General features: G+C 49.0%; 1 protein-coding gene across 1 annotated transcript in view; it reads left to right on the top strand.

Moving 5' to 3' along the window:
- AMMECR1 (AMMECR nuclear protein 1) overlaps nt 1-17,452 on the top strand; it is a 312,508-nt gene that overhangs the window by 247,581 nt on the left and 47,475 nt on the right. Inside the window, exon 3 of the mRNA XM_077285152.1 lies at nt 13,165-13,275. Within this exon, the coding sequence (XP_077141267.1) occupies nt 13,165-13,275 (111 nt within the window). The remainder of the gene's footprint in view (nt 1-13,164; nt 13,276-17,452) is intronic.

Below are 17,452 nucleotides of genomic sequence, written 5' to 3'. Positions count from 1 at the left end.
CGCCAGTTTTTGCCCAGATGTGCTAGCTGCACAGAGAAAAACACCAGCCAATGTGTCAGTGGGGTCCAGCACCGCCAGCTGTTCCCCTGCTGTGCAGCCGGCATCGTGTCCTGCAAAAGCCACGCAGACACAAGAACTGAAATTGAAGGGAACCTGTCCCCCCTCCCCCAGGCGTTTTTACGTTATCCAGCCACCTTGTACAGCGGTAATGCTGCATGTGTGCAAGGTGGCTCAGAAACGTATTCTCCTCGCACATGTGGAACTGAAAACACGTCCGCAATGTGTCCTCTGTGTGACCATTTAACCGTCCCGGTGGTGTGACTTTCCTTTGTAATGACACGCTGCAACCCCCTTGGTAGCGCTGCCCGTCTTCTGGCATCATTGTTTGGCTGGCTGCGCCTCTGCGGCCGCCCTGACCCGCACAACGCCCCTCGGTGTCTTATTTATTGGGACTGCGAGGGTGTGATTGATGGGCAGGATCAGTGCATCAGTTCGCCTGTCCCTCCTCTCCTTCCGCCTTGTTCGGACTGTGCGGCTTCATGGCCGTGGCATGCGATAAGGGATCAGATGACGCCGCACAGTCTGAAGCGGGTGTAAGGACCCGAGTGTGAGAGGCCAACATATGTGCTGCGCCAGGCCCTGAATCCCAGCCCCGCAGTGTTTTAACAATGTTAAGACACTGCGGGGCTGGGATTCATGGTCATCGCGAACCGCACCGGCCGACATTACATGATGCCAGAAGATGGGCAGCGCTAACGGCGCTAGGCCAGGGGATAACACGACAGCGCAGACTCCTGTACAGCAAATAACAACGCTCGGGAGGCTGCACCCAGCACCAAGGTGGGATTCTTGACACCTGTGCTGCGTCTCATTACAAAGGGAACTCGCGCCTCCATTACACAGTTTGACTGTATAAAGGGCTAAATGTTATACGTGTTTCATTCAGCGTGTGCAAGGAGAAAAATTAAAAGAGCAACCTTTGACTTGTGCAGCACTACTGCTGCATAAGCTGTGGCTCTTCTACTTTCTAACCCCTGAGGGGGGGTTAAAGGTGACCTTTGAAATCGGTTCAAGTAGGCTTCGGCCTACACTCTGCTCCACCTGCAGAGCCCGGGCTCCAACAACGCTAGTTGCTGTCCGGAAGTGCTGGCTGCACAGAGCCAAACACCTCGCCAATGTGTCAGTGGGGTCCAGCACCGCCAGCTGTTCCCCTGCTGTGTAGCCGGCAACGTGTCCTGCAAAAGCCACGCAGACACAACACACCCAAAGCTGCCGCCAGTGCAGGCTTCGGCCTACACTCCCCTCCCCCTGCTCCTCCTCCTCCTGCTCCTCCTCCTGCTGTCCCTGGGCTCTAACACACCGCCAGTTTTTGCCCAGATGTGCTAGCTGCACAGAGAAAAACACCAGCCAATGTGTCAGTGGGGTCCAGCACCGCCAGCTGTTCCCCTGCTGTGCAGCCGGCATCGTGTCCTGCAAAAGCCACGCAGACACAAGAACTGAAATTGAAGGGAACCTGTCCCCCCTCCCCCAGGCGTTTTTACGTTATCCAGCCACCTTGTACAGCGGTAATGCTGCATGTGTGCAAGGTGGCTCAGAAACGTATTCTCCTCGCACATGTGGAACTGAAAACACGTCCGCAATGTGTCCTCTGTGTGACCATTTAACCGTCCCGGTGGTGTGACTTTCCTTTGTAATGACACGCTGCAACCCCCTTGGTAGCGCTGCCCGTCTTCTGGCATCATTGTTTGGCTGGCTGCGCCTCTGCGGCCGCCCTGACCCGCACAACGCCCCTCGGTGTCTTATTTATTGGGACTGCGAGGGTGTGATTGATGGGCAGGATCAGTGCATCAGTTCGCCTGTCCCTCCTCTCCTTCCGCCTTGTTCGGACTGTGCGGCTTCATGGCCGTGGCATGCGATAAGGGATCAGATGACGCCGCACAGTCTGAAGCGGGTGTAAGGACCCGAGTGTGAGAGGCCAACATATGTGCTGCGCCAGGCCCTGAATCCCAGCCCCGCAGTGTTTTAACAATGTTAAGACACTGCGGGGCTGGGATTCATGGTCATCGCGAACCGCACCGGCCGACATTACATGATGCCAGAAGATGGGCAGCGCTAACGGCGCTAGGCCAGGGGATAACACGACAGCGCAGACTCCTGTACAGCAAATAACAACGCTCGGGAGGCTGCACCCAGCACCAAGGTGGGATTCTTGACACCTGTGCTGCGTCTCATTACAAAGGGAACTCGCGCCTCCATTACACAGTTTGACTGTATAAAGGGCTAAATGTTATACGTGTTTCATTCAGCGTGTGCAAGGAGAAAAATTAAAAGAGCAACCTTTGACTTGTGCAGCACTACTGCTGCATAAGCTGTGGCTCTTCTACTTTCTAACCCCTGAGGGGGGGTTAAAGGTGACCTTTGAAATCGGTTCAAGTAGGCTTCGGCCTACACTCTGCTCCACCTGCAGAGCCCGGGCTCCAACAACGCTAGTTGCTGTCCGGAAGTGCTGGCTGCACAGAGCCAAACACCTCGCCAATGTGTCAGTGGGGTCCAGCACCGCCAGCTGTTCCCCTGCTGTGTAGCCGGCAACGTGTCCTGCAAAAGCCACGCAGACACAACACACCCAAAGCTGCCGCCAGTGCAGGCTTCGGCCTACACTCCCCTCCCCCTGCTCCTCCTCCTCCTGCTCCTCCTCCTGCTGTCCCTGGGCTCTAACACACCGCCAGTTTTTGCCCAGATGTGCTAGCTGCACAGAGAAAAACACCAGCCAATGTGTCAGTGGGGTCCAGCACCGCCAGCTGTTCCCCTGCTGTGCAGCCGGCATCGTGTCCTGCAAAAGCCACGCAGACACAAGAACTGAAATTGAAGGGAACCTGTCCCCCCTCCCCCAGGCGTTTTTACGTTATCCAGCCACCTTGTACAGCGGTAATGCTGCATGTGTGCAAGGTGGCTCAGAAACGTATTCTCCTCGCACATGTGGAACTGAAAACACGTCCGCAATGTGTCCTCTGTGTGACCATTTAACCGTCCCGGTGGTGTGACTTTCCTTTGTAATGACACGCTGCAACCCCCTTGGTAGCGCTGCCCGTCTTCTGGCATCATTGTTTGGCTGGCTGCGCCTCTGCGGCCGCCCTGACCCGCACAACGCCCCTCGGTGTCTTATTTATTGGGACTGCGAGGGTGTGATTGATGGGCAGGATCAGTGCATCAGTTCGCCTGTCCCTCCTCTCCTTCCGCCTTGTTCGGACTGTGCGGCTTCATGGCCGTGGCATGCGATAAGGGATCAGATGACGCCGCACAGTCTGAAGCGGGTGTAAGGACCCGAGTGTGAGAGGCCAACATATGTGCTGCGCCAGGCCCTGAATCCCAGCCCCGCAGTGTTTTAACAATGTTAAGACACTGCGGGGCTGGGATTCATGGTCATCGCGAACCGCACCGGCCGACATTACATGATGCCAGAAGATGGGCAGCGCTAACGGCGCTAGGCCAGGGGATAACACGACAGCGCAGACTCCTGTACAGCAAATAACAACGCTCGGGAGGCTGCACCCAGCACCAAGGTGGGATTCTTGACACCTGTGCTGCGTCTCATTACAAAGGGAACTCGCGCCTCCATTACACAGTTTGACTGTATAAAGGGCTAAATGTTATACGTGTTTCATTCAGCGTGTGCAAGGAGAAAAATTAAAAGAGCAACCTTTGACTTGTGCAGCACTACTGCTGCATAAGCTGTGGCTCTTCTACTTTCTAACCCCTGAGGGGGGGTTAAAGGTGACCTTTGAAATCGGTTCAAGTAGGCTTCGGCCTACACTCTGCTCCACCTGCAGAGCCCGGGCTCCAACAACGCTAGTTGCTGTCCGGAAGTGCTGGCTGCACAGAGCCAAACACCTCGCCAATGTGTCAGTGGGGTCCAGCACCGCCAGCTGTTCCCCTGCTGTGTAGCCGGCAACGTGTCCTGCAAAAGCCACGCAGACACAACACACCCAAAGCTGCCGCCAGTGCAGGCTTCGGCCTACACTCCCCTCCCCCTGCTCCTCCTCCTCCTGCTCCTCCTCCTGCTGTCCCTGGGCTCTAACACACCGCCAGTTTTTGCCCAGATGTGCTAGCTGCACAGAGAAAAACACCAGCCAATGTGTCAGTGGGGTCCAGCACCGCCAGCTGTTCCCCTGCTGTGCAGCCGGCATCGTGTCCTGCAAAAGCCACGCAGACACAAGAACTGAAATTGAAGGGAACCTGTCCCCCCTCCCCCAGGCGTTTTTACGTTATCCAGCCACCTTGTACAGCGGTAATGCTGCATGTGTGCAAGGTGGCTCAGAAACGTATTCTCCTCGCACATGTGGAACTGAAAACACGTCCGCAATGTGTCCTCTGTGTGACCATTTAACCGTCCCGGTGGTGTGACTTTCCTTTGTAATGACACGCTGCAACCCCCTTGGTAGCGCTGCCCGTCTTCTGGCATCATTGTTTGGCTGGCTGCGCCTCTGCGGCCGCCCTGACCCGCACAACGCCCCTCGGTGTCTTATTTATTGGGACTGCGAGGGTGTGATTGATGGGCAGGATCAGTGCATCAGTTCGCCTGTCCCTCCTCTCCTTCCGCCTTGTTCGGACTGTGCGGCTTCATGGCCGTGGCATGCGATAAGGGATCAGATGACGCCGCACAGTCTGAAGCGGGTGTAAGGACCCGAGTGTGAGAGGCCAACATATGTGCTGCGCCAGGCCCTGAATCCCAGCCCCGCAGTGTTTTAACAATGTTAAGACACTGCGGGGCTGGGATTCATGGTCATCGCGAACCGCACCGGCCGACATTACATGATGCCAGAAGATGGGCAGCGCTAACGGCGCTAGGCCAGGGGATAACACGACAGCGCAGACTCCTGTACAGCAAATAACAACGCTCGGGAGGCTGCACCCAGCACCAAGGTGGGATTCTTGACACCTGTGCTGCGTCTCATTACAAAGGGAACTCGCGCCTCCATTACACAGTTTGACTGTATAAAGGGCTAAATGTTATACGTGTTTCATTCAGCGTGTGCAAGGAGAAAAATTAAAAGAGCAACCTTTGACTTGTGCAGCACTACTGCTGCATAAGCTGTGGCTCTTCTACTTTCTAACCCCTGAGGGGGGGTTAAAGGTGACCTTTGAAATCGGTTCAAGTAGGCTTCGGCCTACACTCTGCTCCACCTGCAGAGCCCGGGCTCCAACAACGCTAGTTGCTGTCCGGAAGTGCTGGCTGCACAGAGCCAAACACCTCGCCAATGTGTCAGTGGGGTCCAGCACCGCCAGCTGTTCCCCTGCTGTGTAGCCGGCAACGTGTCCTGCAAAAGCCACGCAGACACAACACACCCAAAGCTGCCGCCAGTGCAGGCTTCGGCCTACACTCCCCTCCCCCTGCTCCTCCTCCTCCTGCTCCTCCTCCTGCTGTCCCTGGGCTCTAACACACCGCCAGTTTTTGCCCAGATGTGCTAGCTGCACAGAGAAAAACACCAGCCAATGTGTCAGTGGGGTCCAGCACCGCCAGCTGTTCCCCTGCTGTGCAGCCGGCATCGTGTCCTGCAAAAGCCACGCAGACACTTGCTCTTGTACCTTCTGCTCCCCATCCTGGTTCCAGTACCGTCAGCTGGTTCCGGGCAGAGCCTTTGGCTTAGGTGCCTCCCTCTGGGTATCTGAGTTCCACCAACGTCAGGTGGTCCTTGGTAGTGCTTTCAGGCACGGGTACCTCCTGCTTAGTAACCGGGTTCCAGTAACGTCAGCTGGTCCTCGGTAGTTCCATTGGCTCTTGGACCTTCGGCTACCCATCCGGGTTCCAGCACCGTCAGCTGGTTCTCGGCAGTGTCTTTTGCTCTTGTACCTTCTGCTCCCCATCCTGGTTCCAGTACCGTCAGCTGGTTCCGGGCAGAGCCTTTGGCTTAGGTGCCTCCCTCTGGGTATCCGAGTTCCACCAACGTCAGGTGGTCCTTGGTAGTGCTTTCAGGCACGGGTACCTCCTGCTTAGTAACCGGGTTCCAGTAACGTCAGCTGGTCCTCGGTAGTTCCATTGGCTCTTGGACCTTCGGGTAGCCATCCGAGTTCCAGTTCCATCAGCTGGTTCTCGGCATTTTCTCAGCCTTCTTGTACCTTCTGCTACATTTCCAAGTTCAAGAGACTAAACACGATGACCCGGAAGAACACCCCTAAGATGACGACGACACCAGAGACGACAACCACCGTGATGACGACGACCCTGGAGACGATGACCCTGAAGACCACCCCGATGACGACGACCCCGGAGACCACCCCGATGACGACGACCCCGGAGACGACGACCCTGGAGACGACGACGACCTGGAAGACCGAGAAGCAGAAGAACAAGAGGCTGCAGAACAAAGAGCAGAAGGACATTAAGCATAACACAAAATATCAGAGCAAAAAAATATTATGTAAATTATAAGCAGAAGAAGACTAAGCAGTGTATGGGGGTGAGTCCGTTCCTCCTCGTGGTGCCCCTGGATAAAGCCTGATGCTGCAGGCCAAACTGAACGCGGACAAATGTAACTGGTTTGTGACAGGCAGAACGGAAGGTGTAATCTTCAAACTTTTATAGATAACAACTACGGGAATGCCTGTCACAAATAAGAATATGATGAAGAAGTTGAATATGATGAAGATAATAGTAAAATAAAAAGAATATGAACAATGTAACCCAAAAAATAATAGGTAGAAGATGAAGAAGAAGATGAATAAGGTGAAGAAGTTGATGTCAAAGAAGCTGATGATGAGGATAATGAAGAAGAAAGCGTGGGAGAAGTAAAAAAGAAGGTGAAGGGCGTGGAAGTAGTGAAACATCAATATCTGACATAAAAAAAAAAAAAAATAACATAGTCAAATTCTTTCTAACGCCGAACTTCATAAAAAAAAATTAAAAATCCTGCTATTCTATTACATTGGGCTAAACCTCTGTCCCTTTAATATCTCCGCCACGTCCCCCAATACATCCTACATTATTCTTAGTTGTTTTCCTTCATGTAGAATGAACCTACAAGTTTATAAAGGGTTTATTTTAATTCCGATATTTTCGTCCCATTGACTTGCATTGGGATCGGGTATCGGTATCGGATTGGATCCGATATTTTGACGGTATCGGCCGATACTTTCCGATACCGATACTTTCCGATATCGGAAAGTATCGCTCAACACTAGTGGTATATCATTCACAGTGCAGTGGTGATGTGCAGGCAGTCATATGTGGCAGTGTTACTCTTCCTAGCGGGGTGTAATGTTAGCGCTGCCCCGTCTTTTGTTCTGTGCCACACTTTGCATGACTCAGAAAGAGGTGCTCAAACCAGTAAGGACACTTGTTTGTGTTCTCCCACTGTTCCAGTCATATGAGGTCATGTCTGAGCAGTGGAGAGGTCGCCTCTGCCAGCAGGGCTGGGATTCTTTTCCCTTTCTTTCCTGAGACTGCAGTTCTGGCTTTTTTTCTTTTTTTTCTCTTTTGTTGTTGAATTTTGCATCCTGGCCCCTAAAAGAAAATACAGTTCTGTAGTTAGTGGCTTTAGATTTGATTCTTCACTTGCCTTAATTGCATGCGAGTTTATGGATGAAATACACCGTAACTAGTTCTCATTAAGATAAGCAATGATATCTCTGGCGATTCTCCATGGGAAAAACTATGCAAATTAGCTTGCTCCTGGAAATGAGAACCATCTCGCTAGTGCCACCTAGTGGAGGGTGTCTAATTTGGCTATTATCCCCTGACCATGTTGCAGTGCTTGCTTGCGGGGTATCTATCTGCAATAGGGGCATGGCACTTTGTACATTTCTTATGGGAGAGCACAATTGGATTCTCTTATGTGACAAGTGTCTGTATCATGCTGCCAGTGACTTACGTTTTAGTAGAGAATTGGTAAGTTGTGTGTTTTTTCTGCAGCATTTTTACACCATTAGGTAATTTAGGTTACTAGCTTTTTTTTTTTTACATAGCTGCTTTATTTCTGATACTCTGTATTTGGCTGTAACAAAGCTTTCTTGATGCAGTGTTGTGGATTACATGCATTTTTAGTGTATATTTGCAGCAGAGTAATACCCCATGTTTTTTACCTGCAACCTATGCGCACCTAATGCAATTCTATGGGGAAAAATGTGCACATAAAACTGAATTTCAAACACGCACGGCAGGTCCCCTTACACTGTGTGTAAAAAAAAAAAAAAAAACCCAAAAAACCAAAGTGGGCACGAGATTTCTAGGAGTCCCATCCACTTTGCTGGAACTATGTGATGCTGCAGTTTTTGGCGCAGCTAAAATAGTCAAGAACTTATCACAAGTCATCATGTGAACTTAAGCTAGTACTGCGGTATTCTAATGTGCCACACAAATACATTTAGTGATTACACCAACTTTGCTGAAAGATTCTGCAGTCTTTTGCTCTGACAGTCGGAGCAATGTTCTCCAGCCCCTTTTACGTTTCAGCATGAAAACGCTGCTAATTAAGGGTCGGGAGGAAGAATTTGCTGATCGTGGACATATTTTGCAATCTCTGCATGTCATCTGAAAGGGATGTTATGTATGGATGACTATCTATACAGTATTGTCACTTATTAAAATAGCACTCTGGGCTTATTTTTACTACATTCTGGCCTTCTAGTATTACCTTATGTATTTGTTCCGGAAAATTCCTGATCTCCTCCTCACTTAGGTCATGTGAACCCATGGTAACCCCCAGGAATGACGTGGCTTTGTTCTTTTCAATAAGAGGGGGGCACCATTCAATTATCCACAACTGCTTGTGTCCTGCAGTACCATGGCATGTACTACACACTTGCACACACTGTGGGCTGCACACTTTCTCCTCAGGGAATATTAGTTGATTACATAGCTATTTTCTTATTACTCGTGACTGCACATTCTGTTAGCTTAGGCTACTTTCACACTAGCGTCGTTTTGCATACGTCGCAATGCGTCGTTTAGGAGAAATAGCGCATCTTGCAAAGTTGTCTGCAGGATGTGTTTTTTTCCCCATAGACTTAAATTAGCGTCGCATTGCGACGTATGGTCACACGTCGCATTCGTCGTGCGACGGTTGCGTCGTGTTTTGGCGGACCGTTGGCACAAAAAACGTTACATTTAACGTTTTTTGTGCGTCGTGTCCGCCATTTCCGATTGCGCATGCGCGGCCGTAGCTCCGCCCCCTCCTCCCCGGACATTACAATGGGGCAGCGGATGCGTTGAAAAACTGCATCTGCTGCCCACGTTGTGCTACATTAACACACTGTCCGTCGGCACTTCGGGCCGACGCATGGCGACGGCCCCGTGCCGACACCAGTGTGAAAGTAGCCTTACTTAAGGGAATATAGAGAACAGGCTGGGTCATCCCAGCATTCAGAGTTGGTACAGGCTCTAAATGCTGATGCATCTTGGGCTTTATAGCAGAGCATAAAGGACGATGAAGCAGAGTGAAATCTGAAATTCAGGATGGAGACAGAAAAGAACACAGGGATTTGAGCTGCATAGAAATACACTAAAGTGCAGAATGTGATATATAACAAGGTAGGGGTGCAGGAATGAAAATACAAGCTACAAAGTAGTTGCCTGCTTCTTTGTGGCACAACCCCTTTAAATAAAGATTCAAAATAACTCGCTCAAGACATTCACATTTTCTTTTGTAATTATTTTTAGAAACTTCTCATTTTGGATATTTCTGCCATGTATTTGACTCCTCTTTTTCTACCCGTTGTGTCCAACTCTTATTCACCCATTCCCTGTGGCTTATTCCTGGTCTGGATCCTCATGTACATGGCGGAGTAGTTCCTGATGTTGAACAGGTCCACTAAATACTTTAGTGGATATTTTAAAGGCCTCATGCATATTACACTGTCCGATGAACCCACCAATATCAGTGTATTCAGCTGACGCTCTTGTGTATGGGTGCAGCGGCCGACTGATCGTCAGCAGATAGATCAATCGGGCAAGTCCGATTTCAGACTGATAGCATTCGTCTCCCAGAGATAAGTCGCCTCTGCCGCCACCTTTCTCATAAACACAGCAGCTCTTGGATGAGCGAACACTCCCGTATATGCGAGACACAGCCAAGATGGTTCAGACGTGGCATCATTTGGCCAACAACCATCTGTGTATGGCCAGATTAATACGGAATAAGAATAGGGGTTTCCGTAGCAAGTAGCTAGAAGGAATGTCTGTGGGCAAGAGCATTTTGGGTTATTTTCATTTGATAAACTTGTCTGTGTCCTTTAAAACAACTAGGTCCATGAAAAAGCAAGCTGTTGTGCATCAGTTAACAAGGAAAAAAACAAAACAGAAAAATGAAAATTGGCTATAATTGGAGGGGTTAAGACAGCAGTTCTGAGATCCTGTGTGCTTGGCTTGTTGTTTATACTGAGACTGGAAGGTAAGTGACTCCGATGGCAGAGCTTCCCTGCTGTGTGGCCCGAGAGTACGGCAGAGATGTAGAAGACGGCCCATTATTTGTAGCTTCACATCAGATTGTGCTCGGCATAGGTGCACTGTCAGCTGGTGAAAGGCCAATAGCCATCGCTTATCTGATGAGGCGGCCACGGATTACTCCATGCTGGTTACACAAATTGCACATCAGGCTATATTTTAGTGACTGCTTCTGACTGTGCCGGCTTTTGGGGTCCCACAGAGGATACAGCTTTACTGTGGTCTTTATTAGATAGCAGTGTATCGCCATTTCTTCTCCTGGTGCGATGCCCCACATTACTCCCTTATAACACTACCCAGCCTCCTGACTTGCCACTATAATGGAAGAACTACATGAACAAGTAATCTGTCCAGTAAGGCTGCCTTTATACAGTGTAGCCAGTCCACTGGCGCTCATATTTATTTTTTTTTACTTTTCTTTTTGCAATTATTGTGACTTTAACATGAACGATCGTTACGACAGTTCATAAAATGTGTACGAATATGGTTTCCTTGTTTTGGTGTGGTCGATTTTCATGGATACTTTGAAGATGGGAATAACCTTTAATGACGTGTGTAATTAGTGCTCGTACAAACAAGCAACTTTCCAATTTACTGTATGTTCAAAAGTGTGTTTTTCCCATTATATGGCATATTGCCTAGGGGGTCGCCCACCTCTGGTCTGGTGGAGCATGAACATTGTGACGTAGTTGTAACTCCACAGACATATAGCCATGGCCATTATACTGATCATACCTGCTCGGTGGTGTACCTGATATACCATGAATGGTGAGCAGCCCTCTAACAGCTGATCGGCTGTGGGGCTCACTTCTTCACTGGTCAAAACCATTAAGCCTCATCAGCTATTGATAATGTTCCTACACAGTTGTTTCCAGCCTCCTGTATGCTCTCCTGTCCACTATCCCACAATGCAGATGTGCCTCTTAAAGTGAGGACAGGCAGTGCTAGCTGTGATGGCTGACATTATGGAGTCTTCCATGGTTAGAAGTATGTTGTGATGAAATCACTTTACGTTCGATAAATCCTGTTCGGTTTAGTCTTTGCCTCTTTATCTAGCATTTTACCTCGATTCACCTTTATATTTAATATTATAAAAGGATTCGCTCAAGTGTTCTCACTGCTTCCTGCATTATTCAGGCAGTGCCCAACAAATATGCATACTTGCTTGCAAAATGTCACTCTTCATTGTGTTGTGCGTCATTCATTAAACTCCAGTCTGTCGTGTAAGCGGCCATTTATATAGCATTAAAACGATTATCCAGAACATTAAAGGGAACCTGTCACCCCCAAAATCGAACATGAGCTAAGCCCCAATGTATCCTGAAAGATGAGAAAAAGGTTAGATTATACTCACCCAGGGGCGGTCCGGTCCGATGGGTGTCGCGGTCCGGTCCGGGGCCTCCCATCTTCTTACGATGACGTCCTCGTCTTCACGCTGCGGCTCCTGCGCAGGCGTACTTTGTCCTGTTGAGGGCAGAGCAAAGTACTGCAGTGTGCAGGTGGCGGGAAAGGTCAGAGAGGCCCAGTGCCTGCGCACTGCAGTACTTTGCTCTGCCCTCAACAGGACAAAGTATGCCTGCGCCGGAGCTGCAGCGTGAAGACAAGAAGAGGACGTCATCGTAAGAATATGGGAGGCCCCGGACAGGACCGCGACGCCCACTGCAGCGGGACCACCCCCAGGTGAGTATAATCTAACCTCTTTTTCTCCTCTTTCAGGATACATCGGGGGCTTATCTACAGCATTCCAGAATGCTGTAGATAAACCCCTGATGGTGGTGGGCTTAGCTCATCTTGTATTTTGGGGTGACAGGTTATCTTTAAGACCATTTGCCTGCCTGAAACCTCCTTGAGCCATTTTTTCAGTGTTGCTAGGGGGGATATTCTGCGAGAAGTCACTGCAGTTAGTGAGTGTAACTACCATGAATGGGACTATTTGGTTACAAGTTTTAGGTAGGTAGTGCTGCAAATGTGAAGACCCTAGGTTTCTCAGCAAACCATTACCAACACATGAGTGCCCCAGCGTGCCTTGCCTCTTTCCACAATTACTCCTGGTGCCATCCCTTCCCAAATAAGCTATGTTCATGTGATCCTGTCCGCAAGCTGTTCTCCAACCCCAGGCATTACATACTAGTCTGATGTATCTGAGGCTTGTAGTCCAGAATGCGGAGATTCCTTATGGGGAAAAAAAACACCTGGAAAAAAACATATTTAGAGGCTCCCTTTCCTTCTGCAACTTAAGAGTAAAGTCGCTTTTACACCTTTTGACAGGCAGCAATAAACGACTGAAGAAATGGTGGAAAACTCCAGCTACTGCAAACATTTTTTTATATATAAAACATAACATTTATTTTGATATGGCCAAAAACAAAGAAAAAAATGCAGATAGTATAAAATAACATGTGGACATCAGATCTACGCGTTTCGAGCCTTACAGGCTTAGTCTTGACAAGCAGTCTTGCTGGATTTTCCCACTATTTCTTCCATGGTTGCAGCTCAGGAGCCAGCGTGATCCCTCCATAGGCTGCCAATCTATTACAGATCGTTCAGCGAGCGGCAGCCGCGGCGACTTGACGATTTTTTGTTTTCGAGCACACCAAAAATACTCGATTAGGACACAGGTGTGCTTGGATAACAAATTATAGCACCTTATCAGCACGCTCTATCGCTCATCACTAGTCTCTATATACATTATGTTTTTAGTAATGAGTGCTCTTCTTTTCTTTTGCAAGCCCACTGTTTGTAACATGGAAGATTGGACGAGACAAAAGGCTGCGTGGATGCATAGGAACCTTTTCTGCCATGAACCTGCATTCTGGTCTCAGGGAGTACACACTTACCAGGTAACTCATAACGCTTTGTTTTGGTCTGGAAAACCTCTAGTCTTATGTAGTTTTGCTGTGATTGTAGGCTGTATAATATACTGGACAGTCTCGTAGTGGCGGACTACTTTATCCATTTCTGGATGTGCCCGGGCATCCCTGCATTTGGAATCCTTATCAATCAGATATTGTGGCACATTGGAGGGAATATGTCAGCAGGTTTTTATTTAGTCTGAGAGCAGCATAATATAGGACATAAGACCCTGATCCAGGGATGTCTCCATTATTCGTCTGAGTGCTGTAGTTTCAATACAATCGGTGTTTTATCAGCAGGAGATTGACTGACTAGATCTCAAGTGCAGTCCAGTCAGGCTAATCTGTGTGACCCCGTCCCCACCACTGATTGGCAGCTTACTGATCATGCACAGTGTACACAGGAAGCTGCCAATCAGAGGTGTGGGCGGGGTTATACACAGCTCAGCATTCTGAGCACTGTTACATCTACATTAGAGAGAACGGGGATTCTATCAAAACTACACCAAGCAGTTCAGCAAGTGACACATCACTGGAATTGGGGTCTCTGCACCTACATCATGCTGCTGACTGATTTCATAGGAAAAACTTGCTGACTTATTCACCTTAAATTGCTACAGCATAATATTTATTTTGGGAAAAGCAAAATGTAATATTAAAAAGGGAAAATAAAAAAACATCAGTCAGGGCTTTGACTTAGGCTCCTTTCAGACATAGCGCATTTTTGAGCGCTATTTTGCGGGCGCTTTTCAAATATGCGCAATGTCATTTTCGTCTGCCGGCAAAGTGAATGAGAAATTCACTTTGCCGTTCAGACACACCGCAAAAAAAGCGGCGCTTTTGTCTGCAAACACGCCGGCGTAAAAAGAATTGACATGTCAATTCTTTACGCAGCGGCTTGTCTGCGTATCCCCCTAGGGCCCCATATTACCTTCCACACACAGCGCCTTTGTCCTGGGTGTCGGCGTCTTTGTACGGAGGGGTTGACACCCAGGACCGGACGTGACGTCGGACAGGAAGAGGGAAGCCCCCGCCCCCCAGTGAAGCAGCATGGAGTCTGTGTGTGTGCGTGTGTGCGTGTGTCCCCATGCGACGCTAGTGCCACCATTGTGCTAAGTCGCCGTATGGGACTACTACTCCCATCCGGTATTAGGATGGGAGAGTTGTCCCTGTGTCCGGCGACTTAGCACAATTGTAAAGTTACACAAAACACCTACACACAATACACATACATGACACACAGTACATACAACACATAACACAGAGTATATACTCACCAACAGCACACTTGTAGGCGAAGCCCTCGATCCTCCAGGAAAAAATCCAAAAATAATAAACCAAATCCATACTCCCTGTCCGCAGAATCCATAAAACGAGTGTCCCACGCCGATCCCCTGCTCTCCGGCGATACACTGCCAGGAGCGAAGCTCCTAGCAGTGTATCGCGTACTGTCCCGGAGTTCAATGGCTCCGGCGTCTCGGTTAACAGCAGTACAGCTGCGTTGAACTTTCCCACGCAGCACTGCCGTTAAGCGAGAGTGCCGGGGTCAATGACCGCCGGTAAACTCGCTCGCGCATGCGCAGTGACACACCGACAGGAACTATGGCTCCTGTCAGTGTGTTGCTGCAGCCGTGGAGAGCAGACATATCTCTGGATGTGTCTGTTCTCCATGGAAAATCTTGATACGTGGCACTTAAATATGTGGCAATTAAATACGTGACACGTGGCACTTATACGTGATACATGTCACTTAAATACGTGGCACTGAAATACGTGATACGTGGCACTTTGATACGTGGCACGTGTCACTTAAATACGTGGCACTGAAATATGTGGCACGTGGCACGTGCCACTTTGATACGTGGCACGTGGCACTGAAATATGTGGCACGTGGCACTTTGATACATGGCACGTGGCACTGAAATATGTGGCACGTGGCACTTTGATACGTGGCACTTTGATACGTGGCACTTTGATACGTGGCACTTTGATACGTGGCACTTTGATACGTGTGGCACTTTGATACGTGTGGCACTTTGATACGTGTGGCACTTTGATACGTGTGGCACTTTGATACGTGTGGCACTTTGATACGTGTGGCACTTTGATACGTGTGGCACTTTGATACGTGTGGCACTTTGATACGTGTGGCACTTTGATACGTGTGGCACTTTGATACGTGTGGCACTTTGATACGTGTGGCACTTTGATACGTGTGGCACTTTGATACGTGTGGCACTTTGATACGTGGCACTTTGATACGTGGCACTTTGATACGTGGCACTTTGATACGTGGCACTGAAATACGTGGCACGTGGCACTGAAATACGTGGCACGTGGCACTTAAATAAGTGGCACTGAAATACGTGATACGTGGCACTTAAATACGTGGCACGTGGCACTTAAATACGTGGCACGTGGCACTGAAATACGTGGCACTGAAATACGTGGCACTGAAATACGTGGCACTGAAATACGTGGCACTGAAATACGTGGCACTGAAATACGTGGCACTGAAATACGTGGCACTGAAATACGTGGCACTGAAATACGTGGCACTGAAATACGTGGCACGTGCCACTTTGATACGTGGCACGTGGCACTGAAATATGTGGCACGTGGCACTTTGATACATGGCACGTGGCACTGAAATACGTGGCACTGAAATACGTGATACGTGGCACTGAAATACGTGGCACTGAAATACGTGGCACTGAAATACGTGGCACTGAAATACGTGGCACTGAAATACGTGGCACTGAAATACGTGGCACTGAAATACGTGGCACTGAAATACGTGGCACTGAAATACGTGGCACTGAAATACGTGGTACGTGGCAAAGAAATACGTGGCACTGAAATACGTGGTACGTGGCAAAGAAATACGTGGCACTTAGGCTATGTTCACATTTGCGTTGTGCGCCGCATGCGTCCTTTTTTTGATTGATTTTGGACGCAGCAAAAATGCAACTTGCTGCGTCCTCTGCGGCCGGATGCGTGCGCTGCAGTGACGCATGCAGCGCAAAACGCAAGTGCGACGCATGTCCATGCGCCCCCATGTTAAATATAGGGGCGCATGACGCATGCGGCGCCTGATGCTGCGCCGCAGACCGCAAATGTGAACGTAGACTTAAATAGCTGGATAGAGCTGGATCCGCGGGCTGTGATCTGGCCTACGCTCAGCACTCTGCGGAGCGCTGTCATTCAAAACACGTCCACTCATTTTGGTGTTTAGTCCCAAAATGGAGGATGGAAGAAGAAAAGGGTTGGACAAGGAAATGACATAATTTCTTTTTTTTTTTTTCCCCCACTGCAGTTAAAGCTTTATTTGAGTCAAACACAGACAATCTGCAGAGAAAACTGCATAAAAAACCGCACTAAAAACCGCATCAAAAACCGCATCAAAAACGCACCAAAAACGCACCTGCGTTTTCTGCCAAGAGCTGCGGTTTTTGTCCTGAAAAAAAAAGGATTGAAATCAGGATCGTGTGAACATACCCTTACCGTACAGGGTTACGAGGGGGGGCGTCTGACTGACGCCTGCCCTAGTAACCTGGGGTTAGTGACAGTGGGGTTAGTAAACCCCAGCTGATGTCTGTTCCGCTTGCTGAGGCGTCTTTGGCTCAAGGCCATTGCAGCTGGCAGAATCGACATGATGTTAACTCCAGTGTGTATTGTATTCTGAGTCATAAAGACAGGAAATGACCTCAATGACTTTTTTTTTCCCCCTTTTTTTTTTTTTCAAACAAACTTTATTTTCAGTACACAATGCTGAAAAAAACGCAGCTGCAAAAAACGCAGCAAAAAACGCTGTGTGTGAAAGCAGCTGCGTTTTTTGCCTGCGTAAAAAAACGCAGGTAAAGCAGCAGCAAAATACGCGCGCGTAAAAATACGCAGCAAATATGCTGTGTGTGAAAGTAGCCTTAGCTAATCCAAATCTGTAAACCACTGATCGCTCTTCTGTTCATCTAAAAACTTTCAGTAAGAGGAGGGAGACCTGTTGCTATCCAACACACTTCACATTTTAGAGCCAAAGGTGTGTGGAAACGGGTCCATCTCATCATTGAGCGAGTTGGATTTCCCATTCTATGTAATGGGTGTTAATGTCTGGTTGGCCCCCCTTATGCTGCTATAGGAACCTGTGCATTTCTGGAAGGCTTTCCAC

The sequence above is a fragment of the Ranitomeya variabilis genome, chromosome 2, assembly GCF_051348905.1.
Source record: "Ranitomeya variabilis isolate aRanVar5 chromosome 2, aRanVar5.hap1, whole genome shotgun sequence".
NCBI classification, from domain to species: domain Eukaryota; kingdom Metazoa; phylum Chordata; class Amphibia; order Anura; family Dendrobatidae; genus Ranitomeya; species Ranitomeya variabilis.
This window is presented reverse-complemented; position numbering and strand designations above follow the sequence as displayed.